The following is a 26113-nucleotide window of genomic DNA, read 5'->3' as shown; positions in this document are numbered from 1 at the left end:
TTTGTACTGCATGTGTTAAAATTGTTATTTCAAGGCCTTAGATTAGTGTAAAGCTTCATTCAGAAAACCATCACAAACTTGATACAGCATACTGAGCCTTTAAATGGAAATGATAATCACTACCATTCAACTACTTACCAATTTAATGACTTCACTGGTAATTTCATTGTGATTTTTAAGTAACTTGATTTACAATTTTAGGCATTCTTCTCTTCTTTCATTTTAAATGTGTCATGGCAATTCAAATAATAATAGATTGATCCAGCAGGTGACCTGGATAGAAACAGTGACTTTATCTTTCAGTTATTTAACACTGTAAAAATTTGCTATGATTACTGTAAGATGATTCTTATATATCCTTTCGGCTGCTCTCTTCAGGGCTCCCTCCAGCAATTCGTCTGCACAGGTTAGACTAGCTTATTTAGTCTGGCATAGTTTTCTCGTCAAAGGGCCTTTCTGACACACACACATAATATGCAAAAAAGCGTGCATATTTCTGAGCCCTAATAAAGGCAACAGTGGGGAAAAACTGGTCCCTGAACATGAAGTCCTCAAATGTGCCATTGCCAGCAATACCAAAGAGCACTTTTTTTCCCCTCTATATTTGGCTTAATACTTGTGTTTTCTGAGAGATCGAAAACATTTTCTTTTATTTTAATCTCTTTGTAGGCCCAACCAAAATACCTGAAATGTATTGCCTTCACCTCACTGCTCCTAGCAGCCAAGATCCATGAAGAAGACGAGGTAAAATGTCCTTCAAGGATAGACAAAAGCGACAAACAACTTTCCAGTTGGCAAGAAAATACACCTACTTCCACTTCTTAAAACCATGTTTATTTACCTTCCATTGTTCATCTTTAATCAGGTGATCGGTTCCATCAGAGACCTGGTTGCGCTGTGCGGGTGCAACTTTTCAATAGCTGAGATTCTTCGCATGGAGAGGATAATTCTGGACAAGCTTCAATGGGACTTGTATGTCGCAACTGCAGTCGACTTCATTCACATAGTAAGTTCATAATTCAACAGGGTGACAGATAAGCCAACAAATTTTCCTTTGTTTTATTTGTTTTGACCAGGGCCCTAGCTGTTAGTAAGCTAACTGGACTTTGACATGCCTTCTGAATTCAGATCCAACTTGTGCCTTTTTTCTCCCCACATTTTTTCCCTTTTATTTTTTTAAACACAACAGTACAAAAGCACACATTAAACTATCATGCTCACATTATTTTTCCTTTCCTACACCAGCAATGAATTGGTCCAAGGGGAGATTGTGCAATAATTTGATTTCATTGTGCCTACATTTTATTGTAAACTACTATTCAATCCAGGTTGGAGCTTTCCAAAATGATTAAATAATCATACTCATCCCAGAGCAGAAACCATTATCACTAATACCAATAGAAATTAGGTTTCCGATACAGTTACTTACATGTTGGTGAATCTTTATTACATATTGCCCATTGGGAAGGTAATTGTCTCTATCTTTTTTTATGTTAAACCAGGAGACATCATCACAGCCTTCTTTTTTATAGACTATTGTCAAGCTCATTGAAGAGAGTGAATTAACCATCTTGCTTTAAACGAGTAATAGGAAGTATCACTGTGCCAATGCTGTGGAGAAAAAAAATCCTTTGTTGATTGGATCTTAAAGCTGAAGCTCTAGTGCAAAAGTGACCATATTTGGACTTGAATCACATTTTTGACCCCAAAAAAATCTTATGTGCGAGAACACGACAGATATATCCCAGCTGTTGATTGGAACAGTAGTAGAAGATTCCTCTAGACACATACTACAAGACTGTTTGCAAGCTGCCAGCAGAAAAACGGTTTTGCTCCACATCAGGCCAAGGCACTTGACTCTTCTCCGTAGCCCGAGAGTTAAAAATTGCAACCCTGTAACCATAATATGAGGTGTTTCTGTATACAGATGCTCACTCAGTTCAAGCCTCAAAAACAGAAACATCATCAGAAACATGCTGTAGATTATTAAGATTTTGTCGATATTCAAAATTCCCATGCTGCGTCACGGAGTTCATGGCACTATATTGTATCCGAGTGGATCTTTGCACAGCAGCGTCACTGTCGCACACAAGTCCTGACCAATGGCAGTAATCATACATTGAACTGAACAGTCAACACACATCATATTGTACCCATCATGCATTGGGGCTGAGGGCTGAATTCATAGTCCAGGACAAATCAGGATCTCTTCTAGGCTTTAAATGGAGTGTACCTCTGTATAAATTAACCTTTTTCAATATCTTAATGTATTCTAACACACCAATTAAGATTCTAAAGCTTGCGCTTGTAAAACACGAACTTACATCCTTACAAGTCCAATGACTCTGGATGAATCCAATCATAATGAGAGATGGAAGTGGATGCACCCCCTGCTTATCCTTCAGGAACCAGAGGAAAAGGCTCCAAAGCACATTATTGAATTGAAAAGTGTAACTAAATTAAAGAGGCGAAACCCCTTATGAACACAGCCTGTCATATTCCTGGACAGAAATAAAAAGTTTGCACATCAAATTGATCCATAGACTACCGAAATGTTTCCATTTAGACTGTTTCCACAGGACTTGAAATCCAGACATATAACTGCTGTAAATAAAATCTGACAGATTTTAAGAAGCTGTTAATTGACTCCTGGGGAAATGAACTCTGTTGAATTGAGAAATTTTGTTGCAGCTTGACCGAGTCCTTTATCTCACCCCAGGAAAAGAGGATGGTTTACGATTCCTCAAGAATGAAGTGGTTGAAATCAATGCGGGACTGATGCATTACCTTAAAGCCCCAAACCATAAAACTGTCAGGAAAAAGCCACTTGGCACAGTGTCTGCTAGCCACGCCAGTCTGATTTAATACCCTCTGCTAAACAAAAATAACGCTTTTCCGTTAACTGCGTTTTTCTGGATACGGTTAGCACTTGCATCACAATGAACTGGTTGTTTTGAATGCCAGGACAATTATAGATTCACATCAGGTATTACAAAATCTAAGTTAAAATTCAATAAATAAAAAAAATAAAGATTTTGTTTTCTTTTATACTGTTCAAATAAATATGCTAAAATACTTTAACTATACTGTATCTAACAATTACAGTCTGCCCTGAATAAATTACTCTACCGCCCCTTAAAGTTCTTATTCACTGTATATAAAACAGCAATAAATCTATCAATATTTGTCACAGAATCTCCACCATGACACTTTGATATAAATACAAGGGTTTAAAGAGATACTTTAACATCCAAGTGAAACTCTGAGAGGCAGAATCAGCTGTCTGATGCAAAAACTGTCATTCACTCACAGTCCAATCGTAAAGAACACTGGATTTTTAAATGAACTCTCATTTTCCAAAATTTGGAGATGCGTTGTATTGGGGAGGATGGACAGACTTCAAGGACACCAGGGATGACTGTTTAGATCAGACATTTCTCAATCTGCCTCCCAGTGAATTTGACCCTCCTCACAAAGATGGCTTATTGTTGCTACAGTGAAGCGCAGGAGCTTGAACACAACATGAATTAAAGTATAGAAAAAAATGAATGATTTGATTTCCAAATCCAGTGGGTGCTTTTGGGCCTGGGACTGGAACTCACAGAACGTTTCCGCTGCTGGCACTTGCTGGCCAATTGAAGGCCAGGCTGTGGAAATTTGTTTTAGGAAGTAAATCTTCACTTAATTTAACCTTTACTGGTAGCTCTGCACTGATAACTCAGCCAGCTGACTACGCAGCCCTTCAGTCCAGTTTGTACATTTGCCTCACAGTGGAAACAGGGGACCCATTCCTGTGAGCGTCCCAAGTTCCCGCAGTGGAAAAACCACCTGAGTTCCCACGGCATGCGATGCCTTGCCAAAGACCCTCAGTTTGACTGCAACTGGGGGAAAAGTTGATTACAGAAGCTTCTGACTCGCTAATTTGACACTCAGAATAAATTCCACCCGGAATGGGTTTTGATGGTACGTGCTTACAAGGGCAACATGAAACGCACCGCACATAATACAATACAAACAAGATTACTATGGTTTCTCCAGCAAGGCAGGGCAGAAGGGGGGGGGGGGATCTCTGTAAAGCCTGATATAATTCTCTTTATCTAATGCTCAAGGTTGTCGTCCCGCACACAACTTTGAGCTAAAAGTGACCTGCTAAAGTTACCATGATTGTTGGGTCAAAAAGATGCTGTGCTGATGTTTCGATCAGAAATGGCTGCTTCTAAAACGCACACGTGTGTATTGATGTGAACGACGACGTATTATTCTGATTCTGATGAGAGGTCAGAGATGAAAGTTGTGAGACAATGAGACAAGGATGACATCATAACGTGGTAACATTTTGGTCTTGCTCCTCTTTGTTCGTATTCTCGTCCCTGTCCCTAGTTTCACGCTCTGCTCATCTCCAGCCACCCTCACCTCATTCCATCCATCGGTCTCAGCTCCGGTGCCTGCTTGGAGTCGCCAACAGAGCCCGGCTGTCTCCCAGTCAGACTGGGACCTCAGAAGACGCCGCCGGGCTTCCAGGCGGCGCTGTGGACCAGGCAGGTGCAGCACTGTATAGCCTGCCACCAGCTTTGGCAGTTCAGGGGCTCCACGTTGGCCTTGGCCATCATCACCTTGGAGCTGGAGGCGCTCACCCCCGACTGGTTCTCCGTGATGACGGACCTGCTGAAGAGCGCGCAGGTAAAGGAAATACACAGCTATGAGATTATACATAATCATGTTTTCAGCATAAATAGTAATCCATGATTTGTGTATTTAAGAATTTCCAGTGTACTCTGTGCAGAAATCTTTATCATTTAGAAAGGGCTCTATTTTGACAGGACAGACTGATCATCAAAAACTGATTCAGATCCAATGCAGGCGATTTGTTTTCTTCTACACAAAAAAATGAATCTGCAAATGCTTTTCAGAAATCTTGGACGTGATCGCAAATCACTTGGATCCGTTTTACACAACGCAGGGCCCTGAAAAATGATTTATTTATGATTTGTGCGACCGCTAAAAACTATGTGAATCATCTCCCAGCTGAGAGTGTTTAACCCGTACATACATCATATTTTGATGTTTTCCTGGCTTGTCGCTTTCGCTCTCTCAGGTCGACAGTGTGGAGTTCATCCATTGCAAAGAGGCGGTGGATGAGTACCTACACAGCAGGGAGTTCTCCCTGCCGGCCAACGCCGTCTACATCATCGACAGCGCCCACATGCAGAAGGAGGAGCGAGTCAGGAGCATTTCACGGCCCCTCAGCCAGGCCCGAGCAGGGTGTGTTGGCGAGGAGCGGGGCGATACAGATGAGTATTACGACGGTCTCAAGCGGTTGTACAATGAAGAAACGACCCCAGAGGCCAGCAGCAGTGAGGGACTGTTTGATCCCTCACTGAAAAATGTTTCCCCCTGCCCACCACTTCACCCTCCGGCTACCTAGGACATTTAAGCCGTCCTTATTATTATTATTATTACAAGTGCACAATGTTGTTTCCAATATCAAGAAGTCCAATTATCCATAATTTAAAACATCCTAGGACAAACATTTCAGGAGGAAAAAGAAAAGAGATGATCATGTTGAAAATAAATTAAGATTCATTTAGAGAGAAATGCACATGGGCTTTACTGAAGTCAGACTGAAGTCTTCTGCGCATTTATCGAGGAGCGTGAGGAGTCAACCTCTTGATGCAAAACCTATTGGCAGCTGGAGTGAAGAACCGAATGTGTCTCTAGAAACAGCTCTTTGTCCATTTTAATTCTCTACTTGGATTTTTTTTTCCTTAATTTCAACTCATCTGTTCATCAGGCAACAGGTAGAAAGTAAAGAAACTATTTGGCAGCTTTGTTTGTGGGTGAGGTCAGAAACGGTCCTTTATGTTTGACGTTTGATTTATTATATAGCACTTTGAGAAAGATGAACTTTTTAATGCAGACTTTTTCATAATCCCTTTATTTTAATCTTATTTGTAATTAACTCTTGTGCTGTTAAATATTTACTTGTTAATGTTTTTAATAAGCTTTAATTTCAAAACCGAACACTGCCTTGATGTGTTCATCATTACACTTCAGCCGGTGTACTTTTGGGAGAACAGTTTAGCACCAGAGGTGCATCAGTCCTTCAGTGTTACTGTAAGAATGCATCAGAAGTTGTTCAAAACATTTCATTCTGTGAACATCCAACTTTGTCAAGTTGGTTCCATCGAGTCCATGAAGTGTTGGTACCAAGCCATCTTTGAAGATGCTGTGCCATACAGCTTAATTGTTACATATTTAACAGTTTCCTTGTCCTGTTTTTCTCAAGGCTGGTTTTACTGTATAAAGATATTCCAATCTCATAAATGTGAACTGGCATCAGTCCTCAACTCCAGCCAGCTTTTAAGAATCCAGTCACACTGGATGTCTGAATGAGATGCATTTCATTTTAATATTCCTTCATCAACTGTGGCAGCTACTTGTTTTCTTAATCATGAATTAAAGTTACAACTTCAGAAATATTTACTTGTCCAAACTGTGATTATTTTGTTAGGTAATTTTCTTTCTCAGGGGGTGGAGGTGTATATGGCATGTCAGTGAAACTTGGAATCCCTTTTAAGGGGTCACTGTTGAATACCTTAATAATACCAAATATTTGCTTCCTTTTAAAATACAGTAAATTTGGGCACTCATGAAACAAAAACCCAACTAATGCAGTTATTTATTATTATCTGCACTTGGGGTTGAGGGTTGAGCCTAACTCAGCTATCATTGTGTGAGAGGCAGAGTTCACCCTTAATCGCCATTCGATCATAGGGCCACATGTAGAAATACAACCATTCACTCTCATTCACAACTCAAGAGACATATAACAATTCACATGTCTGGGCAAGTTAGCATCTCCAATGAACCAACTGCATATTTCTGGACTGGAAAACTGGAGAACCCAGAAGAAACCGGCATGGATACAGGGAGATTACGCATACTCCACACAGAAAGACACTGTTGGAATCAAACCAGGAAGCTTCTTGCGGAGTTGGAAGCGCTAACCACCACACCCCCATGCCACCCCTACTGTGTTACATTGGAAACAAAAAAAAAACACTTAGTGCTACAGATTAACAGGAGCTAAATCTGTGTTTCAAATTGAAATCGAATACAAAAACTAGGATTTTAACTCAAAATCAAAGTTTCACACTGCAACTACTGGTAAATTATTTTTGATTTATTGCCCTGTTATGTAATTCATGTTGGAAAACACTTAAACAATGATACCAGGAGAAATGTAAATGTGTAAATATCTTCATCTGTAGATGCATATCAGTAAAAAAGAACATCAAACCTCCCCTGATCTTAATGGCTATACATATTACTAAAAACTAGGCTATCCTATTTGTCTGATGAAAAAAACTGAGTTTAACTATAAAGAATGGTGTCATGCAGATTGTTCATTTTGCAGTTTTTGTTGACCATCCTGAATACTATGAATTCAACTGCATCAAACTAAGAAAATCCTGTTTTCAACTACATTCTGCATATAGAACTGGCAGTCATCACCATTTTTACACATAAACAGTAATAAAAAGAAGGATGTCCGAGCCGATAGTTCCGAACAGACTGTGATGCTGGTTGAGATCCAGAGACTCTGCATGCAGTGGGAAGACTAATAACAGTGTTGGCAGAACTTCACTGTCAGCATAGAGCCTTAACTAAGGGATGATCTCAGCTTTGGGAAAGGGCTTCCTGTCAAGTTTAAGAGGAAGTGCTAACTGGTAATTTCAACTGAAAAATGCATGACATTTAATTGTGAAAAATAATACTATATATAATATTAATGAGTCACTCATGCTGCATGTGGCCATTTCACATCCAAACAGTTCTCCATTTTAACAAACAGTTTCCACTGCCTTAATGTGTCTGGTAATGTTTTTAACTCAATGGAAAGCCTATTCCTGAATTAAGCCCTTGCCGGTCAGGAACTTTTAAGTCTTCACATTCGAAATAAGAAAACTTAGTGAGCATGTGTGTGCGTACACAAAGTATGTCAACTGACACAATTTCAATGTAACAGTCCTGCACTCATTTGCCCGGAAACTCTCAGAAGTGCATATCAAACCTGTGGTTAGTTTTCTTTCAATTGCATGCAAAAAGGCACGATAAAGCGTGCAACGCAAGAGCATTCAGATGCAGACAGAGGACAAGTTTCTTTCGCCTGCTCCAGTTACACTTTCATCTCCTTCCACTTGAATGTCAAACAAATCATGGCAGAGAGACACACACATCGGGAAGGGGGTTCGCATTTATTTCAAACGGCAGTAAATACAGCTGCTTTATTCCTCTGTGTGCAAAGTCCTTGCCAGAGAGCTGAGGCTTTGTGTTTTTCCTGAATCGGGACTATGAGTATGTATCAGGGCTGTATTAGATATATATATATCTCCATCCATTACATCACTTACATCTAACAATAGTAATATTCAAAAAGTAGTACATTTTGCATAGTACATTAGGCAGATCAAGCTCTAAAAATATTCACATACATTACTGAGTTAACATGGAAAAAAAAAAAAAAAAGAGCACCCTACATTGTTTATCATTTTTGTGTATTGCCGGAGTTGTGTTATACTCTAGTACCAAACAGTTGAGAAGCAACTGTTCATTAGTGGGTTCGGATCCTCTCGTTTCTGTGTAAATAAGTGATGGCAAAACACAAAAACTGAAAATCATAAAGTCACAACACAGAGAGACAGAATGTATACATATATTATAAAAGTGTCCAAAGGAGAAAGAAGAAAAAAAATAAACATAAAAAGAATGGTCCTGAATAAATGAGACTGCCACCGCTGGCCAAGTGAACACTCATTCTCTCCCACCATGCTTTTCACTGTGGCTTCATCATCATCATCCTCAGTGTCTTTGGTCCATGTGCACAATGTCAAGATGGAATGTCAGAACAAAAAAAAAAAAAAATTATATTCATATATAAAAAAAACAAAACAAACACAAAAAAGGTGGTGTTGTTGCTATGATGATGGAGGACAAATCCATGGTCGTGTGTGGGAGGAGGGTGAACAGCGCCCATAAATTAACTGAAAAACAGTGACAAAATCATAAACAACGTAAATTAAAAGAATAAGCAAGCGCTTGGTGAGATTAAATCAAAACATTTACACAAGAGGCGTTGAGGCGGAGAGGAGAAATTACTCAGTTATTGAAGCTAAACTCAAAATGATATGTGCAGATTCTCAAAGATAAAAACAAAAAGAGGGAGAGAAGTTTTCTGACTTGGTCCCAGAGAGACAAGACACTTAGACCACCACAAGATGGAGCTAAAATCCTGGTTACTCCAAAACCTAAACCCTCAGCATTAAGTCTCCTACTGCCAGTGTCACGTTTGGGCAACTAAGAAAGAAGTTGTAAATAATTTTTCCACCTCCAAGGTAGCCACTACCCTCATTTATTCTCAGTGCGGCCTTGAAAATTAACTGGATTTCCATTAAAATAGGAGGAAATAAACACCCGCATGCACGCGCGCAGCTTCCCCTGCTCTCTTTGGCGAGGACTTTCCACAACATCTTGAGACTTTGCTGAAAGAATTTCCCCATTCAGCCACAGGAGAATTAGTGAGGTCGTGTCGTAATGACGGTGCCTGTCAAAAAGCAGAGCTATGATATATTGAGATGGGGAGCCTGTGCAGTTTTTTGAGACGTTGAAAGCGAGTTTTATGGCCCCCGACTGCAGTGGAGTCGTCAAGTGCTACTTGTCTAAATTTCTAGATAAGTGAACTCAGCCATAATGTGCATTAAAGAGACAAGGCCTAGGATAGGATATTTGGTTTTTAAGACAAGAAAAAAGTTAAAGATAAGGCGTCAATGTCAAATATGTGACTTGGAATTAAATTATAATATGATAACAATGCAAACTAATTCAATCCCTCCTTGAGGGCCGGTAGCCTCTTAAAGGCATCATCATTTGGCTGGCTGACCTTTGACCTTTGAGTGTCCGGTTGAAGTCATCAAACTACATGAAAGATCCATTGGACAAGAATATTTTGGAACGGATGCAGCAGCAGCATCATGCTAACCGGGTTGTTTTTTTTTTTTAATGGTGGATCTGGTATTGTATAACTTGGTTGTCAGACGGCACTGAAAAGAAAGGGATGGCTATCAAGCAGGTGAAAAATAAATGCGTCTCGAGAAAACTGTCCCACGGTGCAGTGACGTGCATGATTTGGAGTTAACTGGTTTAATATGTATATAGCCTAGGTTGTAGTAGTGTCAAAGGGTGCACATTACACACCAATAGACGACGACAAATCAAAGAACCATCCTGGCTTGTGTGAGCCCTCTCATCTCCTATCTGGAACAAAACCTCTTAGTCGCTCGTGCGGTTTTGATAAGAACACGGGAAGGGGAAAGACTGAGAGGACAGGAAATGTTGGGCTTGGGCAGGACTACGGGGGGTGGGGGCTTGGGGTTTCCTCAGAACATGCCAAGCCTTTCAAAAAAGCGGAGATGCTTGTGAAGCGGGGATAGGCTGAAAAACTAAACTCCTACTAAACTCTTAACAGGGGTTTCAGAGCAAAAGAAACACAGGGAAAAGCGTAAAATCCTGAATTAAGGCACCGCTTCTAATAGCAAATGGAGACGAGCAGAAGAATAGAAAACACTTACTTTTTCTTGTCCTTGTCTTTCTTGAGGGGCTGAGATAAGGAGAGTGTTTCAGCTGCCACCTTCTTCCTGTTGAAGGCGTTCATCTCCTCCTCCAGGTCTCTCCTCTTCTCCTCCACTTTCCTCTTCTCCTCCTGATGCATCCGCTTCAGCTGCTCAAACTTGTCATGCAGCTGCGGGGGAGGAAAAAAAAAAGGGCGGAGGGGCGCAAAAAAAAAAAAAAAAAAAAACGGAACATACAGGAAGTCAGAATAGGAAGTGGATGTTTCGATGCGATGACGGATGCTTTTTTTTAGATTATCAAATAATCTTCCCTAATCTGAGAGGAGCCACTTATGCAAGCGTGACCACCATCAGCTTCGTCATTCAAGCAGAGTCTCCAACAGGATATTAAAAAAAAAATATTAAAAAAAAAATCATCCTCCATATCCTCTACTGATCCTTCCTCCAGGCAAAATTCAGACTATGGTTATGCTAATAGTGACTATTCATTATGCCCACATAACTTACAGAATGATCTTGGAATGGCTTGAAGACCTGATGTTATAAATCATGTTGAGGCACGTTTGGAGCGGAACGAATCTTTTAGTTAAAAGGAGGGTAACACTGGCATGATGGGAAGGCTCTGAACTTTTGTTTTTTTTTTGAACGATGCAGCGGACAAGCATCATGGCTATCACATTAGTAGCTCATCCATGGCAAATACCGAAAACTGAACGTGATCTGTGCGGGAACCAATGTCGAAAATGTTGTTTTGCGTGCAGTCACGTCAAAGTCCAAACAAATAGCGATTGTGTGATAAACAATATGAAAAAATGTGAAGTGACCAGTTTAAAGCGATTAAAAGGCTCTTACTATTTAACCAGTGCAGTTTAGCGTTGAAACTGAGGTGACCTCTGACCTGTTTAGTGTAAAATTACATTATTTCATTTGGTAACTCTAGGGAAGGTGGCCACTCTGTGCTAAGAATGAAATGCCACTGAATTGGAAAAACATACAATGGGACTGACCCCACCTGTTTGAAAAAAAAAAAAAAAAAATTATCCCTGAAGCCAAATGATCTAAATTGAAATCTAAAGGAATGTCCTCATCACTTATCACATGTGAAAGAAAATGGGACAGATTTGTCATCCCAGAGACATAGAAGCCTGTGGCCACGGCTGTCACTCGCACAGTGGACGAAAACAGAAAACGCCATCTGTAGCTTGGAGGTTTCATTAGGACACTGACCTCTCGCTCCTTTTCTTTCAATTCTGCTTCTGTCTCTTTGACTTTGTTGACAAACATTTGTCTCATCTCCTCTTCTTTGCGCTGCAAGTCCCCCAAGAATTCTTTCCTTTTGGCCTCATAGGTCTCCTGCAGACTGGAGGGGACAACATAGACTCTGGTTATTGTTGTCTGTTTGTGTGTTTTCGTCTGTGGAGGCATGGGTACGACCGTCCACATACACAGTGTGTGTGTGTGTGAGTGTGTGTGTGTTAATCTACCTGAATGGCTGGCTGTCAGGGTCTGTGTCTTTGAATCCCATCTCCTCCAGCTTGCAGCGTCGGTAGAGCTCGTAGTGGCGGGCGTGGGTTTGCTCCCGCAGATCCTCCATGTTGACCCGGATCAGCATCTCTCGGAGCTTTACGAAATCGCAGTGGCTCTCGTTCTCCACTGAGCGGCGGAGCAAAAAGCGAAGAGTTAAGGGTGGTGTTTTTGTTGAATCTCGGTTTTTCAGAACAAATGAGTGGAGAATTTACAAATCGGAATTCCTTCTCTTCTCTAAATCTCAGCCGGGACGACTCCTGCTGATGTTTTTAACACCCCGTCTGTCGACCCGTCAGCCACCCTCCCTTCCCTCTTTCGAATCATTCATACCATTTCATACCACAACTCTAGAAGGAATGCGCAGTAGTCTGCACAGGAGACACTGGATAGCTCACATGTGGCGTCCAGCTCGACTGTATTAATTGGCGCAGTTTGCCAGAAGTTCATAATAATGTGCAACTTTTGTGTTGGTTTCTCTATCACGGCAAAACAATTGTCACTTAAATGCGTGTTATTTTTTTTTCTTAAGTATATAAATTCACATAGGGGGAGAGAGCTGGGGGTGGGAGGTAGGGAGGTCCTGGCCTGGGAGGCCAAAGGCGTTGAGGAGGGGCGACGTGCCCTGGGTGCGATTTGCACTCTGCTGATCAGTCGACACGCAGCCGACCGCATTCCCTGCCAGGCAGCCATAGGGGGCAATTCTGCGGCTTCTGAGTGGATATGGAATCCCAGGTAGGTATAGAAAGAGCGTGCGCCCAAGCAGAGTTCAAACTGAATTAATCCGGGCTCTAAGTGATACGTGTTTAGTCTCTGAGAAGCTGAACATTGCAGCATTTATCGGGTCCAATTCAGTTGGAATATTTTCTACTGCCCGTAACGGAATCATAAAGGGAGGAAATGGGACCTTGGGGTATTTTTTCCCCTTTCTGTAAAAGGCTTTATAAGTTTAAAACAACTGATTTTATGTGAAATTATCATTAATCACACATTTTGACTTCGTCATTACAGTTTAAATTACTGCAGAACAGTCAAAACCTGAAGGGCGACCTCAAGGAGCTGTGGTTTCTTATATAATGTGATACCTTGGCTTGACCACATTTTGGCAAAACCAGAGAGGAATGACTTGTTGCACAGATGTGTTTTTGGAGGAAAACTAACTCTCATCTCTCAGACAGAATGAGCGATCAACCTGTTGTGAACTTTAGAATTTTAAAATAATAATAATAATAATAATAATTTAAAAAAGCAGCTCTGTTGTCAGATATCCGGAGTAGTGAGTCAGCCTAACCGTGTGCACGGCTTCCTTTTGTCTGGCAAAATATACCATGATGGCAGCGGTTAAGTAAAACTGCAAGCTGTGCGCACTGGAAGCCAATCCAAGGCAAAACGTTTGGGTGAAGAAAAAAAAAAAAAAAAGGCTCACACAAATGACATTTAGCATTTTCAGGAAGGATCCGGAGTCGTACCCTGGAGTGTCAGACAGCTCCGCACTTCACATTTACAGATAACCTTTTCCTCTCAGAGCACAGAGACATCATGAGGATAATGACACAGATATGTCCCCGGTCAAATGTAACTTTTTTTTTTTTAAATGTTCAAAAGCTGAATTAAGAGACAGTTAAATTGCTTCAATTGCCTGCTGATCTGATTCTTCATTTCCAGCCTGCCAGCGACAGTATGAGGGCCAACGCATTAAGACTTGGACATATCAGAGCAGAGCGGTATGCACATGAACATAAGCTGGGAAGGTTTCTAATGATTACAGGAATGCCCAAAATTGATTAAAAAACAAGGATAAATGTACTAAACTCCATGTTCATCTCACTATCACTATCAATGCTAGATCATGTTTACTTTTAGTACATTTATTGACAGCAGGGAAATGCAAAACTGCCTGGGACTTAAAAAATATATAGTCAATACAGAGCTTTAGCTGCTACCCTGCTTACAGGACATCATATTAGAAACCTTAATGTAATCAGTTAAACTCCCGCGCTATTCAATTTAATTTAACAACCATTGGCAAAAAAAGTGTTATTGTTTAACCAGGATTCATTGTCTGACATTGATCATTTTTATCGATCAAGATCAAAAGGAAAACACACAGTCACTCCTTTTTCCTGTGTACAGATGCCCCCTCTGTCCTTCCTTCAAATCAGAAGTTTCCCGTGGCCGTTTGAGGGGTTACCATAACCAGTCTATAAGACATCTGGCTTCTACAAATTGTTTCCATTAACACAGAGGCTTCTTTCAGATGGACCAGTGGATTGCCGAAAGGGGCGGGGGGAGCAGGCCGTATTTGGTCTTGATGTGCAGTCAGATAAACCAGTTTCAGTTTTGTTTTGTTTTTCCTCGGACTCTCGCTCCTTAGTTGACTGAAAAAGGCACTCTGTTCATTCGGCAGGACTCGTCTTCTACCTTTTAGTTGTCTCTACTGATCAAACTTTTTTTGCAAATACAATGTCGTTCAACATTATTATAATGGGATGAAGAATATTCTGACTGATTTCAACCGTTATTGATGTTGAAATACAACATGTCATTTTGTTACACGGATGGGTTTCTTTTCTTTTGATAGATGAACAGCACGGGTAATGGTGTAACGTTTTACTGTAGATTTCATTTTGCTCTTAAATTCTAACGGTGTAGATATTGTTCAATTTTCATGACCAGGAATTCACATCAGAATTTTAATACAGACACTGTAAAGAAATACAGCCTTTATCAAGCTTCATGTTGTTTGACTTCTTCTCTGTATATTCTTGACATCTGGGCCAGTGACATGACTTCATTTGCTCTAACCGATGCTGTGAATTTAAGCCAAAACAAGGGAAGAATCTTTTTGTGACTGGCATAAACTTCACTGCTAAAAAAAAGGGAATAGCCTTAAACTAATGTTTGCAAGACATCAATATGCTGTCGAATTATATTTTGGGATTCTTGGTTCGTGATGACTGATGAGGTCCAAAGGCCTTCATCCCTTAGGAAACACACAGCGGGATTTAAAAATAATCATGAAGTGTCCTCTGAGGGTTGGGGAATGAGAGTGGTCAGTAGACAGAAGAAGAAGGGGTGAGGAATAAGCAGTAAAGCGAAATAAGGATGCGACTGAGGCAAAACAGGAGTGACAGAACATCCCTGAAGGCAAAACGCTTATCGGACCAATAACATTGTCACAGTAAGTCTATAAGACTTCAGTCAGTAACATTTTACTCCCATATTGAGGACTGACTAGCACATTTGTGATTGTTGACAGTATTCTTGACCTCTTTGTGGGTCAACCGGGCACACAGCACACACACAGCTGGAAGACTTCATATTTAGAACGATGGCATATATGAGCAGGCAAACTCCAAAAAGTTAAATTCTTGAAACAAGCGCAACCCATTCTAAATGCAAAACAGTTTGCTTTCTTCTATCAATTTGAATCCCAATTTGAATCAATGTGAAAAACATTGGTTTTAAAACTAGATTGTTGTCTGAAGCAAACAATACAAATTATGTAGGAAGTCCACCAAACAAAAACAGACCATCTTTCCACTTTTCTACATGTGGAAACACTTTCCTTCTGTCTATGCGTACATTCCTTGCAAATGCAGAAAAAAAAAGCGTCAAATATGATTTCTGTCATGACACTTATGACCTTGCTCTTCTTACACCTGGAAAGAAAGGCTGACCCCTCAGGTAGTTACGGTTTGGGGGTGGGGAGTCTCCTTCTGGCTTTTTGGAAAGAGAAAATGTTGGTTTGAAAATTTGGTTGCCTCTTTTTCTTTAAAACAATGATTTTCAAAACATTGTGCTGTGCCGTGCACAAAATTAGTCACTGTGTGTGCTAAAAGCAATGAAATACTCAACCGCTCTTCTTGATTAAGCCACAGTGTTTAATTATACACTTCACCAAACATTTATGTTTGGTTGGTCTTGATTTTCTTTTCCCACCCAAAAATGTGCTAAACATTAAAAAAAAAGGTTGAAAAAACACAATATTAAAACTTGAGATAAGTCGGGCATACTGTAGGATTATGTTTTTAAGTAATTGCAGTCTTTCACGCATAGTCAGGTTCCCTTGCAAGTCAAATAACATATACATATAAATATATGTTAGCAGTATAATAAAGAAATTACTGGCCCAATTTCAGTGAATCCTTGTTGCACTTCTCTGTCTTTTATACTTTGTAACTTTTAAAAGTAATATGTAATATAATAATGCACAAGTGAATGCGGATCATTCAACAGGAAGAATAGAAACAAGTGTTCAGGGCAAAGATGTCATGACACAGATTTACAAAGTCTTTAGGGATTTAGGGTAGCTGGGAGGGGGTAGGTATTAGAATGGCACTGGTTTCTGGGAAGCCTTGGGATGTGCTACTGGTACTGATTAGAGCTCACCAGTTTCAACATGACTGCGCTCTCCCTTTTTCATGTACAGTGTTGTGTTTATTTTCGAGAAGCACCAAGGCGTAAAATCACAAGCCTTGGATTGTTGCCTGTAAAACAGCTCTCACCTTGCACGACACCCCAGGGATACTGTCTGGCTCGCACTGTTTTGTTCCCGACTTTTACTTCTTCCACGCTCCCAACCACAGCAAAAGGAAGATGGGCCTGTACAGGCACAGAGGTCGGAGGTCACAAAGAGCATGAGGTCACAGGTGTAACAGGAGCTGTGACTGGAGGCGGATTCCGGCTCCCTCTGTAGTATAGGTTACAACTCAGCGTATTCCGCCTCCCCCAGTTACGGGTTGAGTTACGCTTTAAAAAAAATATATATATATATATATATATATATATATATATATATATATATATATATAAATCACTGAGTAGAATTAATGAAGGAGCAAGAAGGAGATTAAAAATTAAGGCCTATGGTGACTAGTGCCCTAGACCAGTGGTCCCCAACCCCCAGTCCATTTGGTAAAGAAAAAAACCTCTTAGTGCAAATTATGGTTTCAATAGTTTTTTGATGAGATCTTCTGGACCTTACTGCCGCACTTCATATTGTAATTGCCGAATATAAAGTATTATCGTTGTATTCAGATTAACGACTGTGAACTGAAAAGTTTTTATTATTTGAACCTCTGCGCCTCTAACCGGTCCGCGGAAACATTTGCATACAAAACCGGTCTCTGTTTCTAAAAAAAGGTTGGGGACACTGCTTTCGACCACTGTTCAGAGTTAAACTGAAAATGTCTCAGCTCAAGCCAAGAACTCTATTTTCTTGATGTGATTAAACACACACTTGTTTCTCCTGGGACTACTTTGCCTCATTAACAGTGAAGCGATGCTAGGAAAAACCCTGTTCTAATACACAGCCCTGGAAATTAGTTGGCCAGTTGATACCAACTGTGTTCTGTGTCGATACAAAAAAAACCTGGAGGGGGTGGGGGTAACCCACAGGGATATTACATGTGAGGACTATGTCAAATGTGGCCTCATTAAACAGAAAAAAATTAAATCTTTACAGTGAGAGGATGATAATTAGCAGGTAAAATAATATTTGAATAATGTTTAACAACTGGTTTAGTTTGTTAAATAATTAAATTATTTAAAGGCTTTTGAGGGGACACATTTTACTAATATTTGGTGAAAATAAAGGGTGCAGTAGGTCGTCTATTTTATTTTAATGCAACATAGAGTGTAATGTTTGCTGTTCGTACTGTAAGTCTGAACACAGGCCAAAGGATTTCTAGTATATTCAGGTTTCTAATACTCTACCTACCTTCAGTTATGTAGGACCTCGTAATAAAAGCAACATAACTTTGTTAACACATGTTTTGACAGCAAATAAAACAGTGTGAACACATGCTGGTGTTACCAGATGTTTAACACATGTGGCACTACAAGATAGCTTTGCGATACCAGCCGACATGCAGATCTTCATTTTAATTTAAGAGGTGGGGATATTATATGCATTGAAAGGGGTATTACAGAGTTTCCACAAGATACAGATGCTTTCCTGGGACTAAACCAGAACATTTTCATTGGCGATATAGTTCATGAAATAGCGCAGAATATAATTTTTGGTAGCAGATTTTGCTTATAGACTATTTTACTTATCAGCACTTATCACATTTACACATTAGATTCAAACCTTGCCTGAATTAAAGAGTGGAAATTTGATCAACATTTTTCGAGGACGCATCAGAATGAAACACTTCAAAGAAAAAAATACGGTGAAAACGCATCATTTTGATTTTAGCATAACAAACAACGGCTGAAGGCATAATTAAATATGCAAAAAAGTCAGAGTTGGAAAAATGTAAACAGACACACACACCCACATATTCAAAATAAACTTGTGGAGTAGCTGATAAAGCGTTTACAACATTACTTACATTCATGGAGGCGTTGATCTCACTAACTGCTTCATCATCTGTTGGGAACTGGTATATTTGGACCCCGTTGCTCACCAGCTCGCTCATTATTTTTATTTTGAATTTATGGAGTTCACTCTTGGAGATTGTGTCTGCTTTGGCAATGATAGGAATTATATTGACCTGAAGGAAGGATAAGAAAAATAAAAAAATATATATATTAAAAGAGAAGTGATTGTTGTAGAGATTTCCACCATCTTGTGATATAATTTAGACGGTGAACATGCACAAAATTACACTATGGAGAGCTGCTGTGTGAAAGTGTGTATACTTGTTTGTTATGATGGCTAAATCAATTGAGCCTGTTCTGAAATGCATTTATCACACTTATCACCTTCTATTGCTGAAGGCAATACTTTATATTTGTAACAAGGCTAAAAACAAAACACAGGTAAAGCACTCAACTACAATGAACATGGTTGTGGAAGTAAGTGACTCTTGTGTACTAAATAATTTAGGTATCATCAATTTGAACCACAACATGAAAAACAAACAGCGGTTATGGAAACAAGCTGGGCATCCTCAGCCTCAGGCAGCAGATGCGCGAAAAAAAAAAATCAGTTTGTCTGCATTCATTTGTATCACAGTGTTAACAAAATCCCTGATGGGGACAATTGAAATTCCTTGAGGTTGATTCGGTAGTTTGTCTCTGGGCAAGACCCAAAGCTGATTGGGAGTCAAATTACAGGCTTGTATAACAGTATTAGAGTTCATGTGTAAATGGATATTTAACAAACATAGTTCATTAGCTTCTCGCCAAAGCTGAAAATAAAGCCTTTTATGGCCTCAGATGCAGATTGGAGTAAGCCTAGACATAACTATCATGACAGGAGGGATATTTGTCCACTTCCCACACCCGGGTTTTCCCAGCTGGCCAAAGAATATTCCCAAATAGTTGCTGGTACTCGTCAAACTGGAGCACCAGATGGGGAGTTTAAACCACAGCAGAGAAAATAAATAAATAATAAAATTAAAAAATAATAATAATAGTAATAAAAAATTAAAATAATAATAATAATAATAAAATTTAAAAAAAAAAATAAAAAAAAAAATCACACAAACCATTGTACATTTTTTTAAATTTAATCAGAACCATAAATAATTTGGAGTGAAGACGAACTCAAACCAAGAGCAAATATTTGAAGTCCATCTCTACTGATAAACCTTCAACAGATTTATTGCTAATGTGGGAGTAAATTGTCTAAAATGAAAACTAACCATATGGAAATGTTACATTGGGACAACTTTTAATTTGCAACTTCAATTTCTCTCTTATGTTTGCTATTTATTTCATAGATCTTTTAAACCGTACATTCATGGAGTTTCCCTACTTGGTGTTATTTTAACACAAGTTTCTCACATACTTCACAGCTCATAAATGGGAGTTATATAACAATAACAAAAATACAAGCACTTTCACCCAATAACAAAGAAATATTTTAAAATTCCACCCTTAACCCCAAATATTTTGTCCGCCTTTTAACAATGGAAACTTGTCAGCATGAAATCAGTTTCTTAACTCTTTTCCATCTTACAAAGATTGAAGGGTTTCACAAGTGCAAAGCATGAAAACAGTGTTCTTGTGGGACTTTTAACAACACCAGGATAAACTAGCAGCCGGTCATCCAAGCTTGAGACCTACTGACATTCCCATGGGTTTTTTTGCCTTTGCGCCAGATTCGATTAGCACAGTAATCACTTCCCCAGCTGTAACTGGCTGCTCCCTAAGGTTCTCCTGATGCTTATTGCTTCAGATTGAGACAATTGAAATAACCGTGGCCCAATACAAACCTGGAGGTTTGGTAAGCTAGGGATGTTGACAGTTGCACTATAGCTCATTCGCCGGTCTGTCGGTCTAGTCGGTCTGTTTTATATTAGTTACCAGATACTGCAACCTCTTTAGACACTGATGTTTTATTGATTTATGTAAGCAGATTTTAATTTCAAGCTGCCCAACATCTGCCCAATGTTGACAAGTTTTTATGGACCACCTGTTCTAGACATCAGTGCAATACACAGTAAACAACATCATATGTTCATATCTTCTCCATTAGCACGTCAGACTTTATACTCTCAATTACTGAGATTTGCCACAAAAGGTCAGAGCCCAGTTTCCAGTTTTAAACTACTCATCGCTCATTGTCAAATCTTGTCTTGGCAACTAGACTTTGTTTTTCTTCTTTCAGACGGTTCACCCCTCATTCAAGAGGCTTGTTGAGTTCATCATCCCATTAGATTAAAAACCCCAACAAAACCAGTTCCATTGTCAAACAACAAATCTTGGCCTGTTGTTTTTAAAGAACTGGCAGAAATAAAGATTGGTCTTCCATATTCTGCTACAAGGAGTTAACAACACTGATTTCCTCCTATTCAAACCAAAAAGTACACCGTAGCCAGGCTTCTTTCTATCAACCGCTCAGCTCAGCCTTCAACCGTTGTCCAGGGGGGTGAACTCTTATGCCATTAACAAAAAAACAACCATTATCTCGTCTCAACAAAATGTGCAGACTGGGGGAAAACTGTTTCTACTTTGCGTTCCTGCTGTTTCCTGTCATGGGCAAGCAGGATAAATCTGCTCATTTATCTTTGGTTTCCAGATAAAAGCTAATATTATTACACCAATGTAATACAATACAAAAAGGGGAAAAAAAATATGTAAGCTCTAAAACATAGTTTCATTCCATGGCCTAGACACTGGGTTTGGGTATTTAAAATGAGGACACATAAAATAACATGAAATCTTAAAAGACCAGACAATGAAGCTGTCTTGAGCAGTGAACAAAAAAAAATTCACAAATTTGTTGTTTCTTCTGCAAACATCCTAATTTAGTTTTAACTATCATTTTCTCAGATTGATATCAACTTTTGTATTATCTGTAGCCAACCTTGAAAGGGTTGATCACAGTGCGGGGGAGTAAGTAGAGATTCTATGTCGCTGACCATAAGAAAATAAAATAAATAAAAAAAGCTTAAAGGTGTCATGTCGTTGCTGTGCTCCTTCAGTCCTGGCTTGTTTTCAGATAAAACAGTGGTCGTATTTCACGAGCTGGAAAGATTGCTGGGCCGGAGCCACTGAGTGGCGCTTGCTGTGGCCACCCACTCAGCCTAACACTTTGCCATTTCATCTATTTTGTGGCTCACACAATTATAAATCACTTTAGGGGGGTGGGGGGAGGACACACCAACACTTGTCATACCATCCACATTTTGTTGTGCTGTGAAGCTGAACAAGGCGTGTGTCTGACTGAATATTGTTGGCAGTCAAATATAATGGGAAGTCCACATGTGAGCAGATTTTGGTTATAAGAGGACATTTCGCAGTGAAACATTTTGGTTTAAAGCTAAAAACTTGGCTTTATGAAAGCACAGTTATCACCTCACAGCAAGAGCCAGATTGTTTGCCCTTCGGAGATGTGGTCTCTGTTGTTAAAAATAGAAAAAGAAAAGCTTTGCCAAGATGAGGTTCGGAGCCCTCAGAAGGATTAACAGACTGAACGGGTGACTAAAAAAAGATATTAATACTGACATACACATAATGTATATAGAATGTTCTAAATCAAAGGGAAATCAACATTATAATGAAGCGATCAAACCTACTGTGAATGAATTCCAAAGTCTTTCTCGCCCTTATCAGAATCAACATCATTTGGTAGAAGTGCAGCTATGCAACGATGGTTGGCTGAAGTGAGCAAGCAGGTTTTGCTCAGAATCTGACCATCTGCTTTGTTCTAGAATTATCCTCGCGTCACCCAGATATGCACATAACTACATGCACTTCATTTTGAAAGAAACACTGTACATGTTGTATATATGTATAAATGCAACGCCCCCAACACTTATAATTGAATACAGTAAAGACCATATACAAAACCATGAGGGTGACCTATTTTAATAATTAATACAACACAACGGGAGAGAAGTTTTTTACATTTGCAAGCAGTGCTCTCGGTGCTTGAGGAAGTGAAAGCTACTTGCATTAAAAAGTGGATGTTTGTTGGGTTAGTTGGTGGCAACATATCCACAACATAAAGCAAACCATTTTGCAGATGATTAAGGACAAAGGTTGCGGCTGTTCTGGCTGCATTTATAACATGACAACAGGTTTAACAACAGGCACATGAAAAGTGTTGCATTAAAATTTCATTAGATTGCATAGGTTCTGAGAGTATACGCAAGTAGATACAAATCTCACAATTCATCCATTTTGTTGAGCTTATAGGACGAGGTAGTACAATCCCTTAAATCAGCACTTGGTAAGTGGTTGAAGGTAAAGGGGTAAACGCTTCATGGGGGAGCATAAATGAAGGCCTAAATTCAGCCAGTAGGCCAAATTAGTAAGCTTATCATTGGGAAGTTAAGTAGTTAACATCTTAGTCAATCCCATTGGCAGCAAAAGTATAAGGGGGTAGTGCTAAAAGATACATGTGTGCCATCGTGTGTACCTTGCTGTCCAGTTTCTTCATAGTAACAAGATCCAGGGACTTGAGGGAATGTCCTGTTGGGGCGATGAAGTAAAGGCAGATGTGGATCCTGGTGTCATGATAGTTGAAAAGCGAACGCTTGATCTTCAGTTCTTCCTGGAGATAGTTTTCAAACTGAGTGTCAATGTAGTCAACAATGGGCTTGTAACTGCGGAGAGAAGCCAAGACAAAGAGAGTTTATGTTGGTGGGCCAAAGTATAAATATTAGTCTTCTTATTCATGCATTGGTAATGGACAGAGAAAACTATGACCTTGTGACCCTATAAACCTACCCCAGACATTATGTTTTCAATACTGCGTTATCTCATTCTATGTAAATATCTCGAACGAAAGTTGAACATTTTGTGCTGCCTCAGATTCAGTGGTCCATCACAGTTTCATACAGGCCTCTATTGAGATCAAGACATGTAAAATGCCATTTAAATGTGTTGATTCATCCAGCCCTGTGCTCTCTCACTGTCACATTGCCAAGAATCCACAACTGACTTTGCGAAAGCCCTCAAAATTGTCTTCCCACATTCTAAACTTCGAGGGAATGAGTCGTCCAATACATCCTGCATCCTCCTCCAACAACATGTTTACAGTCGCCTATTCTCTCCCTTTGCATCCATCATCAGTGTGGACTGTGGAATGCTCCAATCCTGACCTCCTGAAGCTCTCCCAGTGTACTTTTACAGTTCGCTGCAGGGTCTGTCCCTCGGCATGCCTCTTTATCCAGCCCACAGAGACAGCTGCTATCAAAGGGCGTGAGAGTGTTGTTTGTTGGCTGAGTCACAACTCAACTACAACACTCCATTACCCAAATGAAATTTTTAAAAAGTGAGAAAAGTCTATTACTCTAATTTATCTTTAATACCTCCCCTCCTCACTTGTTTTTTTTTTCAGTCTAATCAGTGTAATGAGAAAGGGAACATGTACTTGTTTCTTCTTCAATGCATATTTTAATTTAACAGGGGGGGAAAAAAACAATTGGTAGAAAGATTATTACATCTCTAAAATGCATGCATGTACAATAAATTTGTCATGGAGTATTTGGGGATTATATCCATGTGTTAGATTCTAACAGATAAACATTAAGTCATATCAGGGTCTCTGTAGGGTCTCTTAGAACAGGAGGGGGTCTTTCATTACACACATTGGTGGCATGACACTACTTTTGTTCTTGACAACTACATGTTTAGAAGGGGCCATAACTAAGCAACATCCTTAGTTTTCGGGCCATTTTTTGCAGGTGTTCCGGTCATTTGTCTTTATTAAGTATGTTACGATGAAGGAAAGCGTGATGTTCATTTTATTACTTGTCTATTTCCTCTATTTTGTTGTCAACTATTTAACGATATCGATGTCTTAACTGGTTACATACACGATCGATTCAAAGCCATTACCTGTCCTCTTTGTTGATCTGATCACCGAAGCCGACGGTGTCAACAATCGTCAGTTTGAGGTGAACATTGCTCTCTTGCAGGTCGTATGTTCGCGGCCGCAGGTACACACCATTCTGATAATGACTCGCTTCTTCTTTCTCAAACATGGTGTTGAAGAGTGTGTTCATTAATGTTGACTTTCCTATACCAGTCTCCCCTGTGAACAGACAAGAGCAAAGTGGAGAGACAGAGAACTGAGGATGTGAAATTATCTTTCCTGGGAGTAATTCAGCAAAATGTAGACTCAGCATTTGATTGTACCAACACAAGTGGGAGGCCTGTTCATTTCTTTAATTTTGAAAGAAACCCACACATTGCTGTTGGCATTTCACTTGAGGGAAAACAAATCAAGCAGCAACTAAGACAGAACATGCTGCAGAGAACTGTGCTTGAGCACTATTATGGAATTTCACAGATTTTCACAATACTTAACACATTCTCACATATGGCATGCGTGCTGTTGTAGGATACTCACCAACGCAGAGAATGTTAAAGCAAAATCCCTGTGTGACCGATTTACTGACCAATTGGTCAGGGAGGCTGTCAAATCCAACATGCCCACCCAAATTAAGATTTCGCTTCTCTTCATTCTGAGGACAAAAGACAAAACAATAAGACGTGAGGATATCAGAGGCAGAACGAACTGGGTGACACAGAGAATAAAGCCTTCCTGGTCTTGTACAAATAAAAGTAACATTTTGAATACGGTATACATAGTCGACAGTGATGATACGATTTGAAAATAATCCTTCACATGCTTGAGGAGCTAAAGGATATTTAAACACATTTAATAAGAAGACGAAAAACAAAAATGTTTGGGTCAGTGTTAAGTTTAAAATATTTAACTCTCATGCAAAAACAAATAAAAATGCCATCGTATTAAAAAAATTAAGCATTTTCCTTGGAGGGGTTTTTTGAAAAGTATTTTCCTTCTACTTCAGCCCTGATTGGTTCTCACAGCCAATCAGACAAGCAGGGAATCAAAATGTCAAACTATTATCTCAATTAACTTTGTCAAAACAAAAGCAGTGGTAAACATTAAGCATTTCTTCTTTATGTTTTTGTTGCTCCCTTCAGGGTTTGCTACGGCAGCACTGCCTCCATCTAACCCTGTCCTCTCTCACACCAACTGACATCATCTCCTCTTTCACTACATCCATAAATCTCATGAATCTTTGGTCTTCTTCTGCGTGGCAGTTCTGACCTGAGCATCCTTCTACCAATTATTCACTCTCTCTCCTCTGTACATGTCCAAACATACTCAGTCTTGCCTCTCTGACCTTATCTCCAAAACATCTAACATGTGCTGACCCTCTGGTGTACTGTTTCCTGATCCTGTCCATCCTTGTCACTCCCAAAAAGACCCTAAACATCTTCACCTCTGCGAGCTCCAGCTCTGCTTCCTTTTCTTCTCAGCACCACCGTTTCCTAACCACACAACATCAACCTTTCCTTTCATTCTTGTGAATAAAAATTAAAACCTGTAAAAATATGTGATAAGAAAATTACACCCAGTCAACCAAGCATGGAATGAACTATGATTATATTCTAAGAGAGGCCAGTTGGGAGATAACATCCCGGGCCTAAAGGCATAGAAATGATGATCAATAGATACCTTCGATCCCCCAACTTGACCAAAAGATAGCTGGACAGTGAGCAGAGATAGTATGCTAGGGCTG

At 39.7% G+C, this 26113-nt stretch overlaps 1 protein-coding gene across 2 annotated transcripts in view; it reads right to left on the bottom strand.

Annotated features, from left to right (window-relative positions):
• Positions 1 to 4056: 4056 nt before the first annotated feature.
• septin8a (septin 8a) overlaps positions 4057 to 26113 on the bottom strand; it is a 29511-nt gene continuing 7454 nt past the window's right edge. The window contains exons 2-10 of one of the 2 annotated variants that reach the window (XM_086177334.1): positions 24910 to 25024; positions 24396 to 24591; positions 22972 to 23158; positions 18491 to 18652; positions 16661 to 16757; positions 12113 to 12281; positions 11856 to 11988; positions 10629 to 10798; positions 4057 to 4665 (exon numbers count right to left, since the gene is read on the bottom strand). In XM_086177334.1, the coding sequence (XP_086033460.1) occupies positions 4497 to 4665; positions 10629 to 10798; positions 11856 to 11988; positions 12113 to 12281; positions 16661 to 16757; positions 18491 to 18652; positions 22972 to 23158; positions 24396 to 24591; positions 24910 to 25024 (1398 nt within the window). In that variant the 3' untranslated portion in view covers positions 4057 to 4496. Of the gene's footprint in view, positions 4666 to 8239; positions 9045 to 10628; positions 10799 to 11855; positions 11989 to 12112; positions 12282 to 16660; positions 16758 to 18490; positions 18653 to 22971; positions 23159 to 24395; positions 24592 to 24909; positions 25025 to 26113 lie in introns of those variants that run through there. The other variant, XM_086177335.1, reaches the window with a different exon arrangement.

The sequence above is a fragment of the Fistularia commersonii genome, chromosome 29, assembly GCF_037954325.1.
Source record: "Fistularia commersonii isolate RoL2024-O1a breed Wild chromosome 29, RoL_Fcom_v1.0, whole genome shotgun sequence".
Lineage (NCBI taxonomy): Eukaryota > Metazoa > Chordata > Actinopteri > Syngnathiformes > Fistulariidae > Fistularia > Fistularia commersonii.
The sequence above is the reverse complement of the archived record's forward strand: the minus strand, read 5'-3'. Positions and strand labels throughout refer to the sequence as shown.